This window comes from Mus caroli, chromosome 10 (genome assembly GCF_900094665.2).
Source record: "Mus caroli chromosome 10, CAROLI_EIJ_v1.1, whole genome shotgun sequence".
Lineage (NCBI taxonomy): Eukaryota > Metazoa > Chordata > Mammalia > Rodentia > Muridae > Mus > Mus caroli.
In genome coordinates, this window is record NC_034579.1 from 9,458,535 (window position 1) to 9,473,405 (window position 14,871).

Sequence of the window (14,871 nt, forward strand, 5' to 3'; positions counted from 1 at the left end):
TCCTTTTGAAAGGGTCTTTTTGTGTACACGGGAAAATCAGCTTCTTACCCGTGGAATCTTGTCAGAAACACTCTTCTCACCACTGAGAATAAACTCAGCATTTCAAAACTGAGCTTAACCAGATCACTTCTCTACAGACGGCAAATTAAACCATGTAATTCCCAGGAAGGCGTGGAGAGGTTTCAAAGACTTAGCTGGGAACATCTGCAAACAACAACCCTGACAACCATACAAATAAATGAGCACACCAATCCGTTCATGTCATACAGACATTTCCCTTTAGTTTATCCAGACATTGGACTCTCATGAAGTCATTTATTTCAGGGGAAATATAAGCGTATAATATTAAACTTACAACATTATAGTATTTACAAGTTAGCTGACAGGAGAACCGCCTGTATGAAAATACAAATAGTCTATTTTTCTCAGCTAATTGCATATAAAAATGACAGGGGCAAGCTCACCCCTCTTCAGATCCTGGTTAATTACAGAGCATAACTAAGACTGCTGACATGGAAATATAACTTATATGAATGTCCCACACCTACAGCTTTAGACCCTCAATGTTTTTCTTCAAGTTCAGTAGCTCCTTTTCTTGTCTTCTTTTCTCCAGTTTGAATGCTAGCTTGTTAGCTTTCTTTTCAACTCTTCGTTCCTATACAAGAGGATCCTCAGGTTATTCACACATTTATACGGAGACTATGTATTACACACACACACCTTCCACCACACCCTCCCAATAGCTCTCTGCAAGGCCCTCAAGAGGCCGAGTTACCTTCCGCTCCTCTTTTATGGCTTGCTTCCTGGCTCTTTTATCCTCTTTGCTCTCATTTTTGGAACGGGGCTGGGTGGACACCTTGGGTAGGTCACTGCCATTGATCATCTGCATCCGTTCAACCTGCTTTGCTGTGAGGCCTTTCTTAGGTAAGACATTGAGAGGTATTCCCGTCTTAGAAGACAGGTGGATTTGTTTGGGCTGAAGCAAAGACAACAAAGAAAGAAAAATAACTCGAGTTACTTCCCATTCCTGTTCAAACAGCTCACTGCTGACACAAGGTTGGTGCTTCTCCTACTAGCACTGTGAGAAAGGGCATTAGCAATAAACTTGTATTTGTTTGTCTATGTCTATGTGAGTGGATGCCATATGAAAGGTGTTACAGAGGCCAGAAGAAGGCAGCACGTCCTCTTCAGCTGGAGTTACTACAGATGTGTGTGTTGTGAACCAAACTGGGTCCTCTCAAAGAGCAGGAAGTGACCTTAACTCTTAGCCACTCCTTCAGCCCTGAAAATGGTAGCTCCAGACTTACCTTTGGTTCATATTTGATGAGCTGTGGGTGGTTGTATAAATTGGAGTATGTACCTTGAAAAGGAAGATCATATGTCACTTCAGTACTGTAAGTTCATCAAAGCGCCTACAGTTCACTCTATGTTCCTTAGTGTCTTCATAGTAAAATTTACACTTAGAGCCTCTCTGAAAACCATTTTGAAATAATTTATAACTCACTAACAGGAGCAATCATATTCTAAGTCTTTCTCTCTCACAAATTCTCTCAAAGTTTAATAACTTCTACTAAAACATATCTACTTTCCCACAATCACTTTAAATTACTTTCATACTTTTGGCAGCCGAGTGGACAATAAGATACTTACTGCAAATGGATTCACAATCCCACTTCTCTTTGGCTTCCTCAAGAACTACAGTAATGGTCTCTTCCTTTTCAGACTCATCAAGCTCATTTGTTGGCAGATCTTGATCCTCAAAAGGCTCAAGAGTATTCAATTTTACACAACTTTTTGGTACATTTTAGAAAATAAAACAGGATAAAGAAAACATTAAATTCCATGTCAGTCAAACAGATTGAGAAACAACAGTACTTTTCATTCCTAGTCCTAGGCCTGCCGTGTTCCCTACATGTCTCTATACCAAGGCTGCTGTGCTCTCCCAGTTTCCAGACATTTGCTCTGCTGATAGGCACATCAAATCTAGCTGCATCTGTACAAGGTTACGCCTTACACAAGATGGCAGATTCCCTAAGACGAAAAGCAGCTGCTCATCTATCTCTCTAAAGTATGCACAGAATTCCCTTAAAGCCCATGGCCCCTTTTGTGCTGTGGAAACCACCTGCTGCAGTGTTGCATGGAACAAGACTTGTTAGCAGATTTTAATACCTAGTCAGCTTCTCTCAGGTAAGAGTCCTTTTGCTGCAGATGCTGACTGAGCAAATACCTCACTGGTAAGCCCTGGTAGTCAACTCAAGAGAAGCTTAGCTATTAGCCATTATAACTGTTCAATTCTTGGAACACCCACCATTTCAGAAAAAAGAAGAAACCAGACATTTTTAAGTTATGATTCTTCAGCCGGAGGCTAGAAGCATCATGTTACTTTCCAACTCCAGCATCCCTTCGTATTTTATTTCCCACCATAATCTCAGTTACCGTACCATGATCTTAAGTCAACTAGTGACAGACTTTGACTATGTGGACCCTTCTCCACCACAGACACTGCGAGTAGGAAAACCAAGCAGCTAAGGGAGAACAATTGTCATACTTCTCTGCCTTCTCCTTGTAGTAGTCATTCAAAACCTCCTGCAGCCGATTGCTGTCGACTTGAATGGTACCTTCCAATTCTGCATTATCCAGAGCTCCAATTTCAACATCATCATACTGTTCATAAAACTTGAAAGCAAACAGCAAAAAAGACACTGTGAAAAACAAGTCTCTATGTTTCTTACTCCGATGCAGTATTTCAGGACTACTAAATGCTTGCAACTACCATTAATGTATGAACAGAGTGGAAGCAGCACTGGCAATGGCATGAGGCCTTGTTTTATGTGTCTGAGTGTCTGAATGTATGTACATGTGGCAGTGCATTCAGAGATCAGAAAGCAGCACAGACTCTTAGCCTGAACTACCTTTCCAGCCCCAAAGAAGACATTTTCAGGGATTCACAAATAGTCTGAAAACAAGCTTCTACTTTATATGAAAATAAAAGTGCTTATTCTACTAAGATCAGAAAATAACATGTTATGCAGAGATCTTTGCCTCAAATGCCTTAAAGATAACTGCACATCCCACAGGGATGCAGGCTGGACTCTTGCTGTTGAACAAAGCCTAATTCATGTATAATGACATACCTGTTCAAATGATGTTCATTATTCAAATGCTGCTAACCCTGGTGTGCTTTACCTGAACACCCGTGTCTCCTGATTGAGTACACATGCTTAGTAGGTGGCCTCCTGACAGGAAGGAGGGAAGCTAACACTTCTGTGATTGTGCAGCAAACTGAGACCTCAGATATCTCATGCACCTTGAAGGAAGGCATCCCCTCATTACTCACTATTGACTGAAGAGCTTCAAGTCCTCCTACCTGCCAGACACTGCTACTTTAGGACTTTGGATGTACACTTGAGAACCTCTTCCCCCAGAGAAATCATATCTTAACCCAATATAGACATATATACTATAATTATAGATAATGTACATAAATAAGCACATTAGAGATGGTGTCAGAAGGTAGTGAGAGCTACAGGACAGAATAGACGAAAAGATTCTGCGTGAATAATCCACCAACCAGGAGCTGGCCTGCCACAGGAGTCAAATCCAGTATACCTCAACTTTCTAAAGTACCTCGACTTTGTTTTTAGTATCAATTATACCTGAAGAACTTAAAAAAAAAAAGGTAAATGCAATTTTGTTTAAGCTAAGGCAGCTAACTCTTAGGAAATTTTGCATATTATGGTCAGACACAAAATCAGACCACCAAACCTTAGATGTCAGGATGTTAGACTCTTGGGACCTAATAGGTCTTTGCAGAGCAGGATGTAGCTTTGATGTATGCTAATGTGATATGCAGTTTCTAATCCTGAAAGGTTTAACTTTGGCTCCACTGTCTCTCTTCCATGGGAAAAAGTGTTCAGACACATCTCTCAGGCCTCACCTTCTCAAACCTCTCATCGTGTAGAGTCAGCTGTTCATTTCTCCTCATGACTGAGGAGGTCATGGAGTACTCTGTGAAACGGCTTTTGGTTTCCTCTTCCCAAAACAGGTGCTTTTTCATGGCTTCCTGCGGTGAGCCGGGGGCAGATAGGTCACCTCCATCTGACAGAAAGCCTGCAGAGCTCCTGTCATCACTCCCGTCCTCGTCGTCCATGTCTTCCCACTCATTGCCATCGTCTCCCTCAGACTCCCTAAAGCCAACAGGTCATAAGTCGCCTGTCAAGAGAACTTAAAAAACTAACAGCACACAGCAACTTTACATAAATCTGGAGCAACTACTGGAAGGCTCCAGAGGGAATGGGACTTGAGGTGGCACTACACTAGCCTGGCGTGGTGGGAAAAGCCATCAGCCACCAGGATTCTGGGATCTCAGATCCACTGATAGTATGTTCAAATCTAACTATTTTCTGCACTAAAACAGATGTCTTAGACTACGTGTTCTCAAACTTGTCTTCCTATTAGAACATGGTTAACCCCACCACCACACACACACACCAATTTGGTAAGCCCCACACATACGTATCCATCCCCTCTCCTCCTGTCGGCTTGTTGGCCTGAAGAATAAAGTCATCTTCAAGGAGGTTTTCTGGGTCATCAAAGTCAAAATCATCATCAAGAGCTGCAACGATGTCTGGATCAAAATCCAGTCGAGGTCCTACAAGGGAAAGAGAAAGTGAGCAAAACACTAGCTTTAATTCCAGCGCAGGAGTTCAAGGTCAACCTCAGCTTTGCTGTTAGTCGGACACCTGCCTGGGCTCCACTGCTCTAAAGAAAACAAAACAGAAGTCCTGAGTTCTGTATCCCTCTGGGGGGCAAGAAAGCCACTCCATTTACTGTATACAATAACATCTAAGTAAGTACTACAGAGAAGAGAAGGAGTTAAAAACTTAAGTCCAGTTTAGGAAGATCGAATAAAACAAAACAAAACAAAACAAAACTTCCTTCTTCAACGGTTCTTAGTAAAAATACTTCTGTTATGAATCTATGCTTTTAAACTGTCTTTTTAGTAGAACTCCTAAATTTTCACCTGCAGAAAGAATCCAGGTTTCAACTTCATTTAAATATTTGGTGACTTTTTACATGTTTACAAAGTCAGACTATAAAGGTTAATAAATCCCAGCTGGCTTCTTTAGCTACATAACTCTATTTAATAAAATGAACTCAGGAGTTTAAACTTTCCTTTGACACGGCTGCCAATGAGGTCAGCTGTGCTACCTTGCCTACCTGCCCTGCCACATGCTTGCTTTATTCATCCTGTCAAACCCGGCTGCTATGCTCCAGTGTAGACAATGCCCGCTATTTACCTTCTCTTGGTTTTGCATGCAGTCAGTCTTCTGTCTGGAACATCTTTTTCCCAGCCCCTCTCCCTCCTCCTTCCACCTGCCTTCTACTTCAGAGAGCAGCTCTGGGGAGTAGAACGTGTGGGCCAGCATGCTCAAGGCCTTGGTCACACTCAGAGCCCTTCCCGAACAACCATAAAGGCAGCAAATCAACTTTGCTGTTCTCTTGAAAGCTTTGCCCAGCTTCCCAAGGCCAGGTCTGTGCCCCTTACATTATTCTGCTATGCACAACTAGAATATTCAATTTAGTATCTTCTCAACAGACAGCAATTCTCTCAGGCTAGGGACTATGCTTTACTCTGGTTTAACCCAAGACTCTACACTGGCCACTCTAGAATAAATTAATGAAACAACATTACAAGGGCAAGTGCTGGTTAACTTGGGAAAAAAAATCCTAAAAATTGCTTCTGTGGACCTTTGTTTTAAACTATTACAATGCGGTACTTAAAGTTCTCTTTAAAGAAGCCTCAGTTTTGTCTTGAGTGAATCACAAAATAGATTTCTTCCAAATACATACTATTGTTCAACATTATAAGGAAAGTGATAACGACTGTTATCTTCATAAGAGAGCACAAGAACTTCCCTTTCTAGATGTCTACATTTTTCTCCAACCAAGACCTAGAAAGACCTAAGACTCTGGTGCGTAATGCCAAACTGCTGGCCACACTCACTTCCTCTTCCTGTTCTAGTATCTCAATTCTAGACTTATCTCAATTGCTTCAACTCTTCACTGTGGATGGAAAAATCCTGTATTATTGTGTTTCTTTTTGTGTAACACAAACTTACTGAAATGAAAACTTAAAAGAAGTGAAATTCTTTCTTTTTGGCTATGAGCCTTAGCCTTTATCAGATGAGCCACCTGTGAACCATAGCCACAACCATGAGCAGCACAGCAAGATACACCCAAGACTATAGTAACGGTACCTGTATTTTTAGGGTAACCAATCAGATTTAAGACACACTTAAATAGGAGGCAACTGTAAACCTAGCCAACTGCCTACAGTAGGTATAGTGAGAGGTGAGACCCTAGGAGTACCTACCTCTGCCGCATTCCTAAATCAGTGCCATTCCCAACTGGATTCTAAATACCTATTCTTATATCCACAGATAGGTGTGGCTCCTACCCTTCATCAAAGAAGCCCCTCGTCACAGTAGACAAGAGATCAACACAGAAAGCTACAACTGGTCTAAATGCAGAAACAACTGACTATGGAGTAGCCAGACCCAACAGGGAGAGCTAACACAACCCCCACACTTAGGGCTAAAAAGCATCAAGGAAAGGGGCCGGGAAGATTTTAAGAGCCAGAGGTTCAAAGTAGTATATTCTATACAACAGGAGCTGCACCCATGGAATCCTAACCATATTGTCATCTAAATAAGACCCATACAAAAAAACGGAGCATCAGCTGACTTCCCACCATGAATGGTAAATGGAGGAATTTCACAAGGCCCCACCCCTAGATCAAGAGCTTCAACTGATAGCTGCTGAGAGAGGAAAACTGGTCTTCTCCAGGGACAGCCTTCCATAGTTATCTAAGCCCAAACATATACACATGGAGAACATAAATGGACCCAGCAGGCAGTATTTACACATACACATACATATATGCAACACTAATTAACAAACAGTCATGAAGTTGAGAGGCAGTGGGGGATGCAGGGGAAGTGAATGTGTGGGGTAGAAATCATGCAAATGTAGCACTCATGCATGCCATTTTCCAATAATAAAATTTTTAAAAAGTTAAACTCACCTGAAACTGGGGCTGCTTTGTTTAACAATCCAACATCTTCCTCAAACTCGGATGCAAACACAGATGAAGGCAACTTAATTCCAGTGCTCTTGAAAAGGAAGTTACACAGCTGTTAGGCTTATGTAGAAAATACTGCTTAGCCACTGTACTAGGTTGGAAAACATGCTTTCAAAATTCATGTGCAGCCAGCCATCCATCCATCCGCAGGCTGTGACCACACTTGAAATAGGCTTGCTATGGCTTACTCCAGAGGAAATACAGCAATTTACTCATCACTAGAGAACATTAAGGCTGACCCCAGGTGAACCTGGACGGTTGATCAGTGCTCATGTGACTAATAGAGTAACAGGTTGAAAGCAGTCTGCTATGAAGGCCAGTGGGTAGGTCTGTCACATGTGCTAGGTGACAACCTTTACTACCTTGCCTTAGGCCTACTGCCAGTAAGAAGACCACAACCATATGTATTCTCTTCATCTTGAACATGGCTTCAGTGGCTGGCTTGCCCTCACATAAAGGGGAGAACAAGATGTGACGATGGAGGGAGACAGAGTGAGGCACTCTCATCTAGGGCTCTGCAGACACACTGCTGGCAGGCTCTGGAAGCCAAGGGTCAAATGAGCGACAGAATCTCCTTGAGTCCCCAAGAAGGAACTGAGTCTGCCAAGAGCTTGGTTTCAGACTTCTGGCTTCCAGACCTGAGAGCATAACTGTCTGCAGTAAACCACTGTCTGGGAGAAGTATTACCAGCCTCTGGAAGCTGGTACCACCGCACCCTTCGATCTTTTACCACGCCATCACCACCCTAACAGGACCCTTTCACACATTTCACAGCATCTCACACACTGCTCCACTTAATCTCCTAGCTGTCAGTATGGACATTTCAGTGAAAAATAAAAAGCTCAAAAATGGAAAAGTTACATGCCTGAAACCAGTCTCTAAGAAGACTGAGGACTGAACCCACACTTTGCACCTCTACCTGCCTGGAGTCTCAAAAATAATGCCATTTTTCCTCTTCCATTGGAGGTGACATCCCACAGGTCTGGCAACGAATGGCACTGTTGCCTTACTCTAACGGAGGTCACAAGCACCTCTCCTTCACTACAGTCCTCTGAACTCTCATGTACCACGACTTCACTCCTTCCCTTTGGTCAACATCCTATGTATCGTTAATGAAGTCACTGCAAAGCAGCTCCTGGTCAATTCCTAGCTCAATCTTATCTCTGCCAGATGTGACCTTCCTGCACTTTTAACAAGTCCTGATGCTTCAAGGCTCCTTAAGATCCAAGCCTACTCTAGGTATCCAAATGTCTGTTACTTGGCAAGAGACCACAGGAACCAAGCCTAGTTCCTCACTAGAATGTAATAATTCAATACAATTTAGTGAGCACACATAAGCCTGTCACTGTGATCCAAAACAGCACCCCTGAGTCTGTTCCTGACTGAAATGTTCTTCCACGTAGGACCACATCTGGTGGTTAGCTTAGTTCCTATTCTCCTATAGAGAGCCATTCCTAGAGTTTTCTTTTCTGTAACTTTCGCTCTTCAATCTTAATATGCAATCTATGAATACATACACTCTGACTGACCCGTTGGCTTTCATTTCCTCTCCTCCATCAACTAGTATGTGAGAGTGGACACAATGCTATGTCCATGTGTGCCTCCCAGCTCATCTATCCTGACCTCAGTCCAGCCGCAGAACAACATGAAGACAGATGTCCTGTGGCCCACAAACTGAGCACCGTAGCTGGGCAGTAGTGCAAGCCTGGATCTCCATCTTTTGGGAAGTTGAGGTAGAAAGAGTCAGATTTCCAGATTGGCCTGGGATACATACATAAAGAACCTGCCTGAATAAAGCTGGAAGAGGACTCTGGAAGCTTCCTTCTGAGACATAATGGCACAAAGGTTCACAGCTGCAGTGCATACACAACAAGCTGTTATGACATCTAAAATGAGATTCCCAGTGGCATAAATATGGGGTAACATGTTTTTTTTTTCCCCCATTATAAAGTCATTTCGAAACAACAACAGCAACAACAACAAAACAAACAAAAAAATCAAGGACTCATGTACCCTGAGCTGGCCTGGAACTCAGAGACCTGCCTGTCTCTGCCTCCCAAGTGCTAAGATTAAAGGTGTGCACCACCACTCCTGGCTAAAGCCATAATATTAAAAACAAAGAAACAAACCAACAAACCTTTACCGAGACATTCTTAACATTCTATACAATTCACCTATTAACACATACAACTGCATAGACCTCTGTCTATTACTTTCCATCACCATGATCCCATCATTGTCATCATCACTGTGGAGTCTGTGAGGTCAGGACAACTGTACGGAGTTGGCTCTCTCTTCTTTTACATGGGGCTCTGTGAATTGAGTTTAGGCTGACAGTCTGGCAAGAGCCCTTACCACTGACCCCCTCACTAGTAACTTTGTTAAGACTGTGATGACCAATCATGATGGTGCAAGTTGGTTATCCCTAACCCACAGGATGAAGAAGCAAGAAGAGCCATCTTAATATCTACTTAAAGCAAGACCCTCCTATGTAGCCTTGCTGGCCAGAACTTTGCAGTAGAACAGACTGGGCTCATCTCAGACATCCTCTTGCCTCTGTTTCCTGTATGCTGGGATTAAAGGTGTGCAACCATTTAGTATTTTTAAATCAAGTCTGAAGTGGAGTTTTCTGTTACTTTGAATGGAGAATATCCAATATTCTATCCTAACTAATAACAAAAAAAATTATTAAAAAAAAAGAATGGTTAAAACAATATATTTTTTAGACATTTTAAAGGTTACAGTGATTCTTCTTAAAATTCTGAGACTAAGGAGGGGTTAGTAAATTTACCTATGGGAGTTTATCAAGCCTTGTAAGCAGGCACATGATCAAATAAAGGACAAGCCCAATGCTGATGTGTTTATTTTAGTAGTTGTAGTAATTCCCTACTACTCCACTGAGTTTTCAGTTCTCCTCTCCCAGAAGACATGTTGTCATGTGAAAGGCAAGGCAGGCTCCGACAGGCACATCTACATTTATACCACCGCCCTGCACTGAGTTACAGTCCTTTCATGTGCTGTGCTCCATCTTTCCGACAAATTCAAATTTAAAAAGTGCTTTAACCAGAGACCTGGGAGCTGAGAGTCTCTCAGGACTTAATGCCTGACAGTAGGGAGAGGGAAATTATAGAGCCCACCTCCAGCAGGAAGACAGGGCATCAAATGAGGGATAGGGTTGCCATCCCACAGTCGCTTCTATGACCCCTAATTGTTCCTGTCTGAAAGAATTACAGGGATGGAAATGGAGAGGGGCCTGACGAAAAGAAGGTTCAGGGACAGGCCCAAAGTGTGATTCAGGTCAAGGGGAGGTCCCAAGGCCTGACACTTTTACTGAGGCTATGGAGTGCTCACAAAAAAGACTGCCCTCTGAAAGACCCAACAAGCAGCTGAAAGAGTCAGATGCAGATATTTGCACCCAACCAATGAACAGAGAAGCAGCTGACCCCTGTTGTTGAATTAGGGAAAGCTGAAAGAAGTTGAGGAGGAGGGTGATCCTGTAGGAAGACCAGCAGTCCTAAGTAATCTAAACCCCCGAGGTCTCTCAAACACTGGACCACCAAACAGACAGCATACACCAGCTGATATGAGGTCCCCAACACACATGCAGTAGAGGACTGCAGGGTCTGTGTTCATTCAGAGATGATGCACCTAACCCTCAAGAGACTGGAGCCCAAGGGAGTTTAGAGGTCAGGTGGGGTGGGGGGTGGGGACATCCACGTAGAAACAGGGGGTGGGGAGGAGGTGTGGGATGTGGAACAGGGTGGATGGGGACGGGGTGGGGAATAAAATATGGAGTGTAAAAATAAATACAAAATAAAAATAAAAAAAAATGCTTTAAATCATATTTTTACAACACAAAATCAGTGCCACATAAGCCATTTCTTTCTAGGTTACCATATCCTGGGTTCCAACATGGCACCTTCATGTATGTATATCACACCTCTGTCTTTAAATGATCTGATCTGTGTAAATAATTATCTATACAAACACAAATGAACTGCCCACTGAGTAGCTTCATTCCATTAAGGAAAAGTGATTACTCTTACTCAAAATGAATAAGGACTAAAAGCTAGCTTTTCTCTGTTCAGCAGAGAATACTGTTCATGAACGTTGTTCATAGTGTTGCACAACGCTATGACTTTAGTAAAACTTTTCCTCTTAGAAAAGAGAAAGCAGCTGAGCAGGAGGCAGAAAAGGAAAGGAGCAGTAAGTACCCTGCTAGCCGGGGAACAAGAGAACCTGGTCCTATGGTAGAGATGCGGCAGTGCCATGGCCTACAGAGAACTGGTCGGCTGCAGTTGATGCCTCTTTCTTCAGGACACAACCCAGAAACCTGACTCTTATTTCCTCAGCAATGAGCTTTGCCCTGGAAGAGTTAAACCTTATCTTTCCATCTCTCTTCTTTGTTGAACATTCCAATAAATATCTTTTCCTTTATTAAGTGCCAGGCGATAGAATGAAAGGACAAAGTGCACACCAATGGGGCGTCCTCAACAGAAGCAGGCACCCGCAGGACGTCCAGGAGTAGCACAGGCACAGGTGAATGTGCTTGCTTGTCTGTAAAGGGAAAAGTGTGGGACAGTGGCCTGCACTCCTGCTGTGGGTGTCACTACAACCTGTCCATGCTCCTTTCTCTATGGTTTCCTTGCAGAGTTCACAAAAGTGTTAAAGATCTGAAAACTCCATCTCCACAACAGTTTATGATCATAAAACTATGTCAGGATACAGAATGCCCTGTTTTTCTTCTATGGCAAATGCTGCCTGACATGACTCATAGTTCTGAACCTGACAAAAGGCTGTTAATATTGACAGCAGCTACCAGAGAAAGGGCCTACACCCAATGGTGGAGACATACACACATCTATACAACAGCAGGCAGAGACTCTATATTCTTCATACCGGCACCATTTACTGACCCAAAGTTATTGACTTAAAAATGAGGTGTCTCCCCATTGCTGCTGGGTTTCATATGTAAAGGGGCCGAGAAAGCTTACTGAGTATACGCAGGTGTCTTCTTTCTTGTCGCAGAGGGGTGTGGCAAAGGCAGAGCTGGGGATAAGCTCTGCGGGCCCAGAGGGCTCCTTCAGGTGCTGCAAGTAATCGTAATCGTCATCGAAGAACACGCCGTACTTCCTCTGCTCGGCCCGTCTTTCCTCTTCATTGACCTTGGACAACAACATGGAGTTAGCTATCCTGCCACCAGTAAGGCCAGGACCCTGACAACTTTCGTAGACAGCACAGGAATAGTGGCTGATAGGAATCATTAGTTCCTGACAAATACCACAACTACAGAGAGTCCAAACCAGAGTGCTACACACAATTATAACAGAATGACAACAAGCCAGGCTGAGGCAGGCCATTAGAACCCACCAACGGATGACAGGCCTGAAAAACGCAGACCTTGTCTCAAAGACAAAGTGAAACAGGAGCACATACACATAACACGAGTGAGACCGAGTCTTTCAACTAGACAATTCTGCATGGCAAATCTAGGTAAGAAATATATGTAACACACACTCAAAAAATGTCACTGGAGGCTTAGAAGAAAAGATTTGGAAACTTTGACAGTAAGTATAGTTTCTTGTCTTTATACCCAAAGAAAGCTTTTCATGAAGTGGTGTAATGGGTGGCTTTAAGGAAAAGTTAAAGGAAGGCCAATGCCTCGCAATACTTAAAACATTTTTTTTACATTTTTAATGAGTGTGTATGTGCAGCTAATACACACAGAGGACAAAAGGGAGTAGCAAGCCCCCCCCCCCCAACCGTTGTTATAGATGGCTATAACTCTACATATGGGTGCTGGGAACCGAACCTGGGTCCTCTGCAAGATCAGCAAGTACTTAAACACTGAGCCATCTTTCCAGCATCCCCCAAAATGTTTCCATTATCCACCTTTAACAAGTGTGATGCTAACATAAACCAACCTACTCAGGGCCCCTCTAGGATTGCCAAAGCTAACCCATGAGCTTGGATGTTCTGTATTTCATGACCTGAGAGCCGAGGGGGCAAATGGAAGACTACTGTAACATGGCGGAATGCCAAGAGTAAGCAGAGGCTGGGCATACCGCCATAGCCTAAATAATACTGTGCACATGGGGGCTGTGAACTAGTGAACTTGACTAATATTCTGTAAGATCTCTTTAGTTAATAATCTCAAAGATGCTTTAGTCTGTCAATCAAATAAATACACAACATCAAACATCAGCACAGAAATTGGAAACCGAGGCACAGCTTTTTTTTTTTTTTTTAAGAGGACCAACTTCTGAGAATGCCCGGCATGCTTAAGTTTCCTGGGTTCCATGTTCAGGACTACAAAACTACCATTCACCTAAAAACGTAGTGCTGCAGAACAGGACCTACCTTCTGTGTAGGCAGGAGAACCCTCTGGGGTGCAGTTTCATCTGCTGCTAAAGGATCGCGCTGGCTCCGGTGGACCAGATGAAAAGACACAGCTTTCTTCTTCTCTATAAAGGGCTTTTTCTTTCTGTGAGGCTACAAAATCATCAGGAATGGTCATTAAAACAGAACTCCCACACAGTGGGCAATGCCACAGCCACAGGTACACTCAGTTAAGCGTGTGAAGGGTGAACAGATATTTCAGATTTGTACACCTAAGCCAGACAACAGTCCCTGTCTCCTGAAGGATCCATACTTATCTTCTCCAACAAACCCTGCCTAGGCACCTACTCTGAGACACTTGTTCAAAGGTGCTGGGGAATATGTGGGGCAGTGTGCGAAGCTCTCCGCTCTTAGCAAGTAAATCAGTAAGAGGGAAAATCAAACAGGGTGAAGTGCAAATGCCTGAAATCTCTCTTGTTTTTTTGTTTGTTTGTTTGTTTGTTTGTTTGTTTTTTCGAGACAGGGTTTCTCTGTATAGCCCAGGCTGTCCTGGAACTCACTCTGAAGTCTCTCTTAATGGGTGCTCTGGGAAGGTCCCCGAAAAGTTTTATCAAGACAAGGAGCCTGCCACAAGAAAATATAGACATACATTTCATCTACTAGGTAGTAAATAAGATTAGGGCACAGACAACTAAGGTTCAGATTACTCCTCCATACATTCGTATTTGCTCTTTAGCTCTGGGTCTAACCAGAGTTGCTACCCAGCGGCCCAAGTGAACCCCGGAAGCAGGGGGCGGAGCTTCTGCGTCACAGGGACGGAGTTACCCAAAACCGTCAGGACTGGAAACTCCCGGGGTTTGGCGAAAGGGAAACCATCTTTCTCCTTCCGAAGTGTCCCGGGGGTGACGAAGGTGACTGGTGCCGGGAGAGTGACAGGACTCGGGGCACCAACCCGCGCGGCCAGTGGCCTAAGTCAGCCGCAGGGAGCGGCTCCCTCTCGGAGCACCGCGGTTTTCTCACCATAATGAGGCAGGGACACCCTTTTCGGAACCGCGGCAGCCGAACCTCCGCTCCCCGGTACCTGCCGGCAGCTCCACACGTGGGTCCACAGGGCTAGGGCAGCACGTCACACGATGGCGGGGCAATGAGCCAATCGCCGGCGAGCCGCTAGGCTGTAGCCGGAAGTTGCGTAGGCCCTCGGTGACAGAACCTTCCCGGGGACTTCCGGGAGGTGGGGCTAGCAGGACCCTTAGTGGGCGGGGCTTTCTGGCTGGAGTTGGTGGTGGTAGGGAGTAGCCTACTTACCTGAGGGCAAGTTTCAGGCCCCAACCTGGGGCTGCAGAGTGAAACATTGTCCCGGAAGATATTCCTTACCTATGCTTAACTGA

At 43.9% G+C, this 14,871-nt stretch overlaps 1 protein-coding gene across 1 annotated transcript; it reads right to left on the minus strand.

Moving 5' to 3' along the window:
• Positions 1 to 298: 298 nt before the first annotated feature.
• On the minus strand, positions 299 to 14,637 carry Ltv1 (LTV1 ribosome biogenesis factor). The gene is made up of 11 exons (XM_021174449.2): positions 14,504 to 14,637; positions 13,505 to 13,636; positions 12,139 to 12,309; positions 7,088 to 7,175; positions 4,516 to 4,651; positions 3,938 to 4,187; positions 2,549 to 2,676; positions 1,651 to 1,790; positions 1,308 to 1,360; positions 776 to 976; positions 299 to 655 (listed from the first exon to the last, which is right to left on the minus strand). Exons 1-11 carry the CDS (start codon positions 14,504 to 14,506, stop codon positions 545 to 547), a joined length of 1,413 nt encoding a protein of 470 aa, XP_021030108.1. The 5' UTR covers positions 14,507 to 14,637; the 3' UTR covers positions 299 to 544.
• Between the last annotated feature and the right edge of the window lie 234 nt (positions 14,638 to 14,871).

What these genes read in the sequence shown, in the direction of transcription:
- Ltv1 (XM_021174449.2), bottom strand. An exon ending in GGATTGTGAATCCATTTGCA is followed by an intron (nt 1,361 to 1,650) that starts GTAAGTATCTTA and finishes TTCCTTTTCAAG; the next exon opens with GTACATACTCCAATTTATAC. An exon ending in CCATAAAAGAGGAGCGGAAG is followed by an intron (nt 656 to 775) that starts GTAACTCGGCCT and finishes CCTCTTGTATAG; the next exon opens with GAACGAAGAGTTGAAAAGAA.